A 12823-nucleotide genomic window follows, 5' to 3' on the forward strand; every position below is an offset into this window, starting at 1 on the left:
TGCTTGTTTACCTTGATTCTAGAGCTCAGATGTGAGATAACTGCCCAATAACTGCACTTGGTTTCCCCAGCCACTCACTCTTACTCTCCTACTCAACTCTTTTATACCTTCTGTCAACAAACTTAAAACACCTCCTCTGTTGGAATCATCTTTGACTCTACTCTCATACACACATCCAATCCTGTTGACTACCTTCAAAACACATCCAGAACCTATCCACTTTTCACTCCAGGACTCTTGCTTGGAAAATTCCATGGATGGAGGAACCCCGTAGGCTACAGTCCATAGGGTCTGCAAAGAGTCAGACACGAGTGAGCGACTTCACTTTCACCACTCTTAATAACCTGACCCAGTCCACCATTATCCTTACCCAGAGCAGTTCAATTCGCCCTGTATCAGTTCTTGCTCCTTTATGGGGTATTCACAAAACAGCAGCAATTCTTTTGGTGAGTTGGATCTTGTCACCCTTCTGTTTAAAACCTAGAACCTTCCTATCCCTGGGAGTAAGCTACAGTTTTTACAACTGCCTTTTTCTAAGCCCATAATAGACTGTCATTAATGACCCCGTTCCCCCTCATTCTTTGGTTCATATTACCTGGGAATGTCATATAACTTCGAGGGAAATGGCCCTCGAACCTCACCTTTCAAAGCCTCCTGAATGTATTTCTCTAAGTAGTATTTTCGGAGTTCATCATTTTCCAGAGACTGGTCATCGATGCCACTGGCCGTGATGTAAACATCCATGTCTCCATAATTCCTCCGGATCCACTTCAGCACCCTGCGCTCTCCCCAGGGCATCACGGCCAGGCGGGTGGGGGAGCTCAGGCAGGTGATGTCCTGCAGAAACTGGATGTCCCTGTCCGTGTCGTAGGTGCTGCCGTTCTGGCGCTCGTGCATCACGAACCTGGTGGTAAAGTGGTTCAGGGCGTAGAAGTCCGCAGTGCCCTTGACCAGCCTCCTCTCCTCCTCGGTGAACTGAGGCAGCGTGGAGCGTGCGAGCCCCTGCCTATTCTTGAAGGCGACGTACTCTCTCATGGTCAGCGGGTAGTCCCCCGTCTTGAAAAGGGGTTCTGCGAACCAGGCGATTTCGAACTGGAGGAAGCGCTCGGCCGCCTTCCAGTGCGAGTCCGCGTAGGGATTGGCGGGCTCGGCCCAATCCGAGTGCAGAGACAGCGACACGGCCCCGCGCTGCACAGGCCTGTACCGCCGGTCGTAGAGGTGCCAGGCCAGGGCGTGAGCGATCAGCAGATGGTGGGCTGCCCAGTAGGTGTCGTTACTAGACTGCTCGTAGATGTCACTCAGTCGGTTAGGCTCGTTGATGGTGATCCAGAGCTTCACCAGGTCCCCCAGCTCCCGGAAGCACAGGTCGGCGTAGTCCTGGAAGGCCTCGGCCGTGGACCGGTTCAGCCACCCTCCGCTGTGCAGCAGAGGCACAGGGAGGCCTAGGTGGGCGTGGGTCGGATAGTACAGCGTGACCATTGAGGAGATGTTGAGCTTCAGCCCCTCACTGACCACACACCTGTAGTACCTCAAAGCCTGTCGGTTAGCCATGGACAGGTTGCCAGTGGGAAGGATTGAGGGCCAGTCCAGAGCAAACCGATAGTGGGTCACTTTCATTCTTCCTAACATCTCAAGCTGTCTTTTGATGCTGACAAAATCCGTGCATTGAGCGGGCCTTGTTTTCAGCCTCACTCCTTCCACTCGATGCAACAGTCTGTTGCCCGTCACATTCCACACGTACAGATGAGGATCGCTGAACTGTGGGGAGGAAGCCACCGACTCAGGCTGTGAAAACAAGCACATACAGGCAGGCAGAATCTTAGCATGCGTCCTCTAAGAGAAAGAAGTGTGTGTGTGTTAGTCACTCAGTCATGTCCAACTCTTTCGCAACGCCATGAACTGTAGCCCACCGGGCTGGAAGTGGGTTGCTATTTCCTCCTCCAGGGGCTCTTTCTGACCCAGGGATGGAACCTGGGTCTCCTGCATTGCATTAGGATTCTTTACTGTGTGAGCCACTTCAGACCTTCAGACCAGAAAGGAAAAGCCTGATCTTATTTTGTCTCTCACAATAGAGAAAATAAATGATGCACATGTCCTTCAGAACAACCTATGTCGTCCTGCTCCTTTCCTGTTGATGTCAGCAAAACAGGCCTGATGGATTATCCTCCCTCCCGGCCCTTGAAATTTACCAGGGAGACAGGAAAATGTAGAGAAAGAACCGCACCTAGGGCTTGGCTTGCAAAACAATTTGTCTTGCAGAAAACAAGAGGATGTTTTCCAGTTCCTGGATCCTAAAAACCAGGTAATGTGGGGGTGGGGGTGGGGTGGGGTGGGGGTGGGGTTCTCATGTGATTCTGTTCAAATGCATCAGGAAATTGACTTGGTTCTCTCAGTTAAAAGGAACCACAAAGATAGACCTTCCAAACCTGCCACGAATTAAACGCAAATTAGCATTCCAGTTGTGGAGGATTTCACTGAGATTAGCATTTGGGGTTAGAGGTGGCTGGTGGACCCCAGCCACAGTTCCTAAAAGAGGCCAGTGGGAAAGAGTAGGAAATGACCCCTTGGATTTGCTGAATGCGGCTAACACATCCCATTTGAAAAATCCAAGTGATGTCACATGTCCATCGTTCAGTTCTCCCCTTCCCATGTGCCTGTGAGAAGACAGCATTTATTCCTCCAAAGGGAGGATTCTGAACACCCTCCTTATATAAGGTAATGAAGCATGAAAGGAGAGAACCCTAAAATAACCCCCAGAATCTTGCAGGTTGACTCTTGAATCCATTCTCTGCCCCTCCACTAAGCAGAGAGCCCTGGACTCCTGCTCTAGTTCTGTCCCTTTAAAAGCCAGGCTTGACAACTCTGTTTAGTGACAGAGCAATCTCACCCACCTCACAGGTGTACTGTGCGATGTCTGTGACTCTGGGCAATTGCTCTGTCAACTCTAAAGCACTCTACAAACATAAGGTACTTATGACTTGGGTTTAGTTCTCCCTGAAATTATCGCCTGTTAGGTCCTTGAGTTTAAATTAAAACAGAAAAGGACTTAAGAAAAACAAGTTCAAGATTAATAAGAAAAAGTAAAAGTTCTGTTCTTGTTTTAAAGTGCTTTTTCTTCCCATGACTGAATTTAAATGCACCTGGAATCAATGGTAATTAGCCTTTGGTAAATATTTTCCCTCTAATTGTTTTCTCATGTGTCATCTTTCATAGTCTAATTACAAAATCATATCATTGCCCACTTGCCATCTGCCAGCTAGCTATCTAGAACATTAAACTGAGACAACATTGATCATGTGAGCATGAAGCTAAATCTGTATATAATTATTTGAGTAAAATCCTTTGCCTAGATAGCCAGTTTCAGTGTTTTGAAACCTCAGAGCATCATGGTATTGAAAAGATATTTATTTACAAAGGGCAATCTTGTAGTAAGGTAAGGTACAATCAAATGAAAATCTGTTTTACTTTTAAAAATCTCCAGAAAGCATTAGTCTTAGCAATTGTGTGATTAATCTGCTAAGAGAAATAGTTAAAGTATTGCACTCTGACCTCCGCCCCAGCTCCCAGAGCTTGGTTCTCAAGTTCTATTTTGCACTAAAAGGATCCTGGACTCCTTGGAAAAATGGCTGTTTTCAGGTCTGATTCAGGAAAGGAATGAGGGGGTCCTGGTGAATATTGTGCAAGAAAAATAAGAACATACTTAAAAACTGGAAAGGAAATGTCTAAAAGACATAAGAACAGCTTGAAAGAGTCCCATATGCCAAATTTGAGATAATTTGAGCATCAAAAGTTCCAGTGAATCAGTGACAACAATGAATTATAACATTGAGTTAATTCACTCATTAAACAATGAGTTTAATTCACTTAATAAATACAGAGAAATAATCTAATTAGAAATTTGCCATTTTGCAATCTACAAAGTAATAACTAATTCAGGCAAGGTTCATAAATCAATGTTAAGAGCATTGGTTGAATGTTGTTGAGAAATAGGATATTTATACAGTCTCAAAATATCACCATCAGATTAATTCTTAATTACAAATGGAAAAGGACCTTTCAGTTAAGAGATCTGGCAAATGCCACATCAAGAAACCTGGTGACTGCTACCTCAACTAGTGTCTCCAGTGATGAAAGAAACTGACTTTATGTGCCTCCTATGGGCTGGAGGAAGCACAAGCTGGAATCAAGATTGCCAGGAGAAATATCAATAACCTCAGATATGCAGATGACACCACTCTTATGGCAGAAAGTGAAGAAGAACTCAAAAGCCTCTTGATGAAAGTGAAAGTGGAGAGTGAAAAAGTTGGCTTAAAGCTCAACATTCAGAAAACGAAGATCATGGCATCCGGTCCCATCATTTCATGGGAAATAGATGGGGAAACAGTGGAAACAGTGGCTGACTTTATTTTTCTGGACTCCAAAATCACTGCAGATGGTGACTGCAGCCATGAAATTAAAAGACGCTTACTCCTTGGAAGGAAAGTTATAACCAACCTAGACAGCATATTAAAAAGCAGAGACATTACTTTGTCAACAAAGGTCCATCTTGTCAAGGCTACGGTTTTTCCAGTGGTCATGTATGGATGTGAGAGTTGGACTGTGAAGAAAGCTGAGTGCTGAAGAATTGATGCTTTTGAACTGTGGTGTTGGAGAAGACTCTTGAGAGTCCCTTGGACTGCAAGGAGATCCAACTAGTCCATCCTAAAGGAAATCAGTCCTGGGTGTTCACTGGTAGGACTGATGTTGAAGCTGCAACTCCAATACTTTGGCCACCTGATGCGAAGAGTTGACTCATTTGAAAAGACCCTGATGCTGGGAAAGATTGAAGGCAGGAGGAGAAGGGGATGACAGAGGATGAGATGGTTGGATGGCATCACCGACTCAATGGACATGGGTTTGGGTGGACTCCGGGAGTTGGTGATGGACAGAGAGGCCTGGCGTGCTGCAATTCATGAGGTCGCAAAGAGCTGGACACGACTGAGCGACTAAACTGAACTGAATATGATGTATTGGAAAATACACAACAGCATCTATATAGTATTATTTCTAGAATTGCTTAACTGAATCTAATAAAGAAACAGAGAAATTCATGCTTGCAGATATTTTACAAGCAACTAGGATGTCCCTGGTGGCTCAGTGGTTAAGATTTCACCTTCCAATGCAGGAGGTATGGGTTGCGGAGCTAAGATCCCACATGCCTCCTGGTCAAAAAAAAACCAAAACATAAAGCAGAAGCAATATTGTAACAAATTTGATAAAAACTTAAAAAAAAAGTCCCACATTCTACAAAGTAACTGGCCTGAACTCTTCAAAACTATCAATACCATGAGATTAAGGGGATTTCTCTGAATTAAAGAAGCTAAAGATATACATAGACCCAGATGCTGGGGAAGGCATAGTAGTATTTTTTAAATGTTATTTTCATTTTGTAGTCTTCCTATAGAGCACATCTACTCTTGCCTGCCCATCATCTATTCATACAACCTTTGGATGAGTTTTCAAAAAACATCCAAATTTTTCTTGGTAAAGCATTTATCCTCATTCCTTAAGTGCAAAGGAAGCTGACTCCTCAATGGGCTCCAGGTGTGAGCAAGAAGCCCAGGTCTGATTGATCACAGCATTACTTTCCGCTGACCAAGTGATCAGCTCTTGCTCTGAGGAATACAAGTAGGGTCCTCAGAGTGGACTGACAGTCATAGTGTCAGTTAGTGGAGAGCAGATGGGTCTTCACATGAAGCAGGGACTTGCAGGTTGGGTTATGTACCATCTGGAACTCTTGTCCCTCCTGGGGCCTGTCGCTGCTGGTTCTAGACTTTGCAAAACATAAACCTACTTGAAGTGGTGGGGAAAAGATGGTCTGCCTGTGCCATGCGGAAGAGGAGAGAGATACTGGGTAAGTACGTGCCTCTCCAGGGGACCCAAACTGAAGGTGAGTCACTGTGTTTATTTTACTCCCTATATCTTTCCTCCTTTTGTCACTCCCAGGCCTTTACTAAAGTTTTGTTGAAATACTGATAGGGGTTGAGATTCATAACTTTGGTCACTCACGGTTTCGGCCCTTTTGTCTAGTCGTATCCCTTGCACATCTTGTTTTTCCATAAGCTTCTAGAATACAAGTACTATGAGGTCTTATAGCATAATGGTCAGAGACAGACAAATCAGGGTAAGTTGGACAAGTTATGTAACTTCCCTAAGCTTCGATTTCTTTGCCTATAAAATGAGGGTTTTATGATTAAGGATACTGAATGCACATACATTCAGAAGTTAAATGCTTGGTACATCAAAAATAGTTTCAGAAAAATTATTTCGGAAAGAGCATCGTGCATCTGAGAACTTGAGGATAGCTTGCTACAGTTCTGCCACTATTTGTTAATTAGGCAAGTCACTTTCTGTTATTAATTGACAGGCCTTACTTTCCTCAGCTATAAAATGAAAGATTTGGTATAGGAGGTTTCTAAGGGCTCACCTGGGTCTAAACGTTGACCTTTTTCATACACTATGCACTGAGCACCTACCGTGTATCTGAAACTGCTCTAGTAAGGCACCCAGCAGGCGGTAAAGCCTCAAACATCTTCACCCTCTTGCGGAGAAAGTTTGCATTCTAGTAGGAGAAACGCGTGATCAGTAAGGAAAATGTGTAAAGTGGTTAACAGAGGATGGCAGTTGGGGAAATGAGATACTGGTTGAAGGGTACAAACTTCCAGTTATAAGATTAACATATTCTGGGGGTCTATTATACAGGATGGTGACTACAGCTAATAATATTGTATTGTATACTTGAAAGTTGCTAAGAACATCTTAAATTTTCTTGCCATAAAAAAAGAAATGAGGTTTGCCTGTGATGGTATGGAAGTGATAGCTAATGCCATAGTGGTAATGTTTTTGCAATAAAAGATGTATGCAATCAACACATTGTACACCTGAAACTTATGCAATGTTGTATGTCAATTATATCTCAATAAAGCTGAAAAAAAGGAAAATGTGTAAATACATAGTATGGTAGATGTGATGAATGCTATATAAGAAAATAAAGCAGGAAGGGAGACTAAGCAGTGATGGTGATGAAGTTATGCTGTTTGGAGTAGAGGGAAGCCTTCTTGAGAGGTTGACATTTGAGTTACATTTGAAGAAGGTGAAGAATGAGGCAAGTCAGGAGGCCCCACTGGGGTATAAAGACCTCATAAGGCAAATGACCCGAATTTATCATAAATCACTTAAATGAAGGGCCACTAGTAATTTACTTCTGGCAAAACAAAAATCTAGGGAATTGCCTGGTGGTCCAGTGGCTAAGACTCCATGCTTTCACTGCCGAGGGTGTGGGTTCAATCCTTGGTCGGGAAACTAAGATCCTACATGCTACATGATGCAGCCAACAAATTAAAAGAAAAACTGTAAAATTTGTTTCCTGTAATTTTGATACTACTGACAAATGGCTGTCACAAAAATGACTAGAAGATCTCTCTGGACTATATGCAACTTGAGGGCAGTATGAAAAGCTCTCAGTAAGCATGAATTCTTCCCTTCCTCTCTCTTCTTTCCCCAATGTCCCCTTATAACCCCCAAATAATCATGGTATTTGATATTATCTGATAGCTGTTTCTTAGATGTCATTGAGTAAAATGAAAGGGAATATTGTGTATTATTTGTACCACTTTATCTATGGGGTCGCACAGAGTCGGACACGACTGAAGCGACTTAGCAGCAGCAGCAGCCTAGTTGAATTTGTGGAGCTTCCTAGGTGGCGCTAGTGGTAAAGAACTTGCCTGCCAATACAGGAGACAAAAGAGATGCATGTTTGATCCCTGGATCAGGGAAGAACCACTGGAGGAGGGCATGGCAACCCACTGCAGTATTCTTGCCTGGAAAATTGAATGGACAGAGGAGCATGGTGGACTATGGTCCATAGGGGCGCAAAGGGTCAGACACAACTTAGTGACTTAGTATGCATGCATAGTTAATTTTTAAGTAGCCACTTACCTTAAGGACAGATTCAGTGACACCCCAGGAGAAATCACAGGGAAACTGACCCTGCACATCTGGTGTGGACTCTTTCACAGTGAAACCATTTTCTTGAATGATCTGTTTATAGTAATGTGCTGAAGACTTGGGCTTTCTTTCTTTTTGTTTACTATTAAAATCCACATAAAATAATCCTCGGCGAGTGGTGTAAGCATCCTGCCATTCAAAGCCATCCAGGAGGGACCAGGCTGTGTAACCAAACACTTGTATTTCATCAAACTTGATTGCTGTACAGAAGGACAAAAGCAGATGTTCAGAGGCCTAAACACTCTGGTTCATGTTTACAGCTTCACAAATGCCATGCCAGGAGCAGGATATTGTGAAACCAACCTTTTACCTAATTTGCAGGCCCATTATATCAACTAGAAATTTTATTTTATTTATTTTTTTGAATTTTATTTTTATATTTGAAAAGGGGCAGTTATTTTCAACTAGAATGGTCTTCCCAAGTGAACAACACAGTTAAAGAGTCAAATTTAAAATATTCCTGGTGAGGGAACTAAGATCCCGCGTAAGGCACCACGTGGCCAAAAAATAAATACATAAACTAAAAATAAAATATTCATGAGACTTAACTTAGTGTGCAAATCTGTGTCGGAGGGCATGGTAATTTCCAGAACCCTTTGGGACCAATGCAGATGCCAGCTTTGACCAAGAGTTTCTCATTTCAAGCTTGGGTTGTTTCCCATTTGTGGACAAACTGTCTTCTATGAAACAATCCTCAGGGACTGAAACATCAGCTTTGAGAATGAACATATGTGAATGCAGCTTTAAGGAGGAGACAGAAGCACAGTGATGTAAGAGAACAAGAACTGAGTGGGCCGAGGGGCAGGAGGGGAGAGGGCTTGCTCTATTGTGCTCCTGGGCGGGGCTATTGGACAGGTTTCTCGACCTCAGTTTTCTCATTAGTATTGAAAAAGATGATCTTTCAGAAATTTTCTAGCTTTACATTTAACAACGTTTAGGAATTAGATAAAAATTAAATATGCAATAAAAACAACAATGGTTCAATCAAACATAAACCTTTGTTCTTAAAAGCTTTCATTTTCTCATGGAAATGTCTCCTTTCTGCACTTTGGGGGTTTTATCACAGAATTTATTTTCCTAAAAGGTAGAATTGATGTCAAGAGATTCTAACGAGATAAATGTTTCAACAGGCCCTGGCTCTCGTGCTTTGGTGTCATAGGGTCCTGTGAAAGGAGGAATGGTAATGCCTAGGGAATGACACCACCTCTGCCCAGGCTCTGTGGACAGAGTTCTCTGCTCTGGAGGCCCCCATGTGCACGAGCCCTGGGGCTGGGCCTGGCACAGCTCTATTCCATGCGATCCTCCTGCAGGTTGGAACAGTAGTGTCTTGCTCTCCCTGGGGACCTTCCCTGAACACTCTGTACAGAACCAGGGATTTTTTTCTTGAAGTTTGTGATTTTTGTTTTGGCCATTCCATGCAGTTTGCCATGATCTTAGTTCCCTGACCAGGGATCGAATCCATGCTTTGGCAGTGAAAGCAGGAAGTCCAAACTACTGGATTCCCAGGGCATTCCCTTCAAGCTTGTGACTTCTAAGGAGAGCTACAGAGTTGTAGAAAGAGCCACTGAGAATTCCTTTATATGGGAGAGAAATGGAGCCCAACTCTGTAGGGGACAGAACCATTATAATTAAAGCTTGTCTTCTGCTCCATTATTTCAATCCGCCACCTGCAGATGTCACTCCCTGAGTAAATGGAAAAGGAATGAGAGGATGAGCAGAGCTTAGAGAAATATCCAGGAACAATAGAAATTGTTCAGCTTAGCCATTCATGGCTCATTCTTGGTATTCAGACTTCATCATTGAGTCGTGTAATAGAGTAAAAGGAGCACAATCAAGAAAAGCTTTCAGCATCTTAAAACTGTTAAACTTTGGACATGTCTCCTTTAGCACTGTGGCTCACACGGTAAAGAATCTGCCTGCAATACAAGAGATCCAGGTTCAATCCCTTGGTCAGGAAGATCCCCTGGAGAAGGGAATGGCAACCCACTCCAGTACTCTTTCCTGGAGAATTCCATGGACTGAGGAGCCTGGTGGGTTACAGTCCATGGAGTTGCACAGAGCTGGACACTTTCTTTTCGCTTTCCTTTAGCATTGTGTTCTTTTTGAAGGAATGAAGCAGCATCTTGTTGCCAATTAAGGATGTATCTACAACCTAAAATTATTTTGCTTTCAAGCTCATTTAAAAAGGACATAAAGCTGAAAAAAAAAAAGGACATGAGAGTAACATAAAATTCTATCATCACTGCACAATAGAAAAGTCCAACAATACCAGCAACCTATTCAAAGGTGACCTTAAATATCCTATAGCAAAAGTATCTGAAACAGTTTTTAAAATTGAGCTAATGTATGACCAACCTTGAAGAACCTGGTTGAGGAAGTTCTTCATCATGTAGATGGCTGTGGTATCCTCTGTTTTTACGTGACTGTCCGTGAACCAGCCATTCTCGGTAATCAAGATTCGGGGATTGCCATATTCCAGTTTAATCCAGTTTAGCACATCTCTTAAATTGAGTGACACATTTTGTCCCAGTTTAGCCATAGTGTTGTGGGGCTTGAAATTGTTGGGTCCAAAGGAAAAGGCAAAGAAGTCAGCTGTGCCCCTCACCTCATTCTTCTCTGCTTCAGAGAAACGAGGTAGAATGGAGAACAACTGCTTTCTCATCACTTCTGGATAGTCGCCATCCCTGTGGATAGGGTTGGCAAACCACCCAAGCACAGAAACCATGGATTGTTGGCATTTGAGTATATCCATTGTATTTTCTGATCTGTTTGGTTCAATCCAATGGGATCCCAACGTGATTGACAGCTGACCCTTCTGATGTGGGCGGAAATTTCTGTTGTAGTTATGCCAAACTTTCGAATGAGCCTAGTAATAAGAAAATATTGTTAATCTTTATTGCTGTTACTCACAAGGTTGTGACTTGGCTGGTAGAAGGTCTTTTCATGGATAAATTAATGAATTGCTGGGTGATGCAGGGGGAAGCTGCCAGAGAACTCTGATAACTACAGAGTCTGCTCTCTGTTCACTTCCTCCATGCTTCCAACTTAAAGGCTCCCCTGTAAGATCACCGAGTGGCAGGCAGAGAGCCCTTGTCCAAGCTCCATCTTACTTTTTCTCTCCCTGTCTCCCTTCCAGGCTGCCTTGGGGCTGCATGCAGGTGAGATACTATATAGATTACAGGGTTTTTTCCTCTACATAAAAAGACTCTGAGCAGTGATCTTTCACTATTCTACAGAATCTTTTGGCACTAAGTTAGAAATGCAGGATAACACAGCCTTTAAATTCTGTAAATGGATAATAACAGAGCTCACCTCTTATTGTAAGATTTGAATGAATTAATGTACTTTAGGAGAGTACCTGGCACAGAGTAACCTCTATATGAGCCTTAGCTATTATTACTGTTATTACAAAAGGGTGGTAGGCATGATACAAAACAGAAAACCAGTGGAAATAGTGTAGGATTTGGGGTCAGCACACTGGGGCTTCACGTTGAATTACAAGCTACAGTGGCCTTTGACAAGTCACTTAAACTTTCTGAAATCTCTTTTTTTTTTTTTTAATTTTTAAACTTTACAATATTGTATTAGTTTTGCCAAATATCGAAATGAATCCACCACATGTATACCTGTGTTCCCCATCCTGAACCCTCCTCCCTCCTCCCTCCCCATACCCTCCCTCTGGGTCGTCCCAGTGCACCAGCCCCAAGCATCCAGTAGCGTGCATCGGACCTGGACTGGCGACTCGTTTCATACATGATATTATACATGTTTCAATGCCATTCTCCCAAATCTCCCCACCCTCTCCCTCTCCCACAGAGTCCATAAGACTGATCTATACATCAGTGGCTCTTTTGCTGTCTCGTACACAGGGTTATTGTTACCATCTTTCTAAATTCCATATATATGCGTTAGTACACTGTATTGGTGTTTTTCTTTCTGGCTTACTTCACTCTGTATAATAGGCTCCAGTGAAATCTCTTCATATCTTCATCTGTAAAATGAAGTTAAAAATAATAATCCCCTTTGTAAAGTTGTTGTCAGATGCAGGGCTAATGTATATACTGATTATGTAGCATAGAATAGAGCATCCAGGAGCTACTGCCTAAAGATGGGTGTTATTATTGGTCCCCCTGGAGTTTACATTCCCAGTTGAGCTCACTTAAAACAAAGCCTCATGATCAGTCCAATCTATTTAGTAGGTACTTACTGAGTGCTGACTCAGTGAATGCCTGTCTTGCCTTGCCTTGAGAAGCTGAAATAAATAGTACAGGAACCTGCTCTCAGAAGCCAATGATCTCAATAGGAAAATAAGACTAAAATGTGTGAAAGAGAAATATATAGCACCACATAAAATAAAACAGTAAATTAAGCCAGTAAAGAACCATGGGGTGTATCAGAAGGAGAAGCAAAGGTTAAGGATTCCAATTAATGGCTCTAGGCCAGTTAAGGGCTTCCCTGGTGGTTGAAACAGTAAAGAATCCACCTGCAATGTAGGATACCTGGGTTTGATCCCTAGGTTAGGAAAATCCCCTAGAAGAGGGTATGGCACCCATTCCAGTATTCTTGCCTGGAGAACTCCATGCACAGAGGAGACTGGTGGGCTATCGTCCATGGGATCGCGAAGGGTCGGACACAACTGAAGCGACTAAGCACACACACAAGCCAGATTAATGCCCAAGGTCTCTATCCTGTCCTGGGAAGCCAGAACTTCCTGGGGAAATGAACACATTTTCAATAGGCTTCCCATATTTTTCTACATTTGCTTCTTTTTGTTCCC

The 12823-nt window shown here is 43.0% G+C and overlaps 1 protein-coding gene across 1 annotated transcript in view; it reads right to left on the minus strand.

The window, feature by feature from the left end:
• The window catches only part of KLB (klotho beta), a 36879-nt gene that overhangs the window by 5347 nt on the left and 18709 nt on the right, over positions 1–12823 (minus strand). Inside the window, exons 2-4 of the mRNA XM_006066138.4 lie at positions 10402–10912; positions 7978–8246; positions 642–1785 (exon numbers count right to left, since the gene is read on the minus strand). Of these exons, the coding sequence (XP_006066200.4) occupies positions 642–1785; positions 7978–8246; positions 10402–10912 (1924 nt within the window). The remainder of the gene's footprint in view (positions 1–641; positions 1786–7977; positions 8247–10401; positions 10913–12823) is intronic.

This window comes from Bubalus bubalis, chromosome 7 (genome assembly GCF_019923935.1).
Source record: "Bubalus bubalis isolate 160015118507 breed Murrah chromosome 7, NDDB_SH_1, whole genome shotgun sequence".
Taxonomy (NCBI): Eukaryota; Metazoa; Chordata; class Mammalia; order Artiodactyla; family Bovidae; genus Bubalus; species Bubalus bubalis.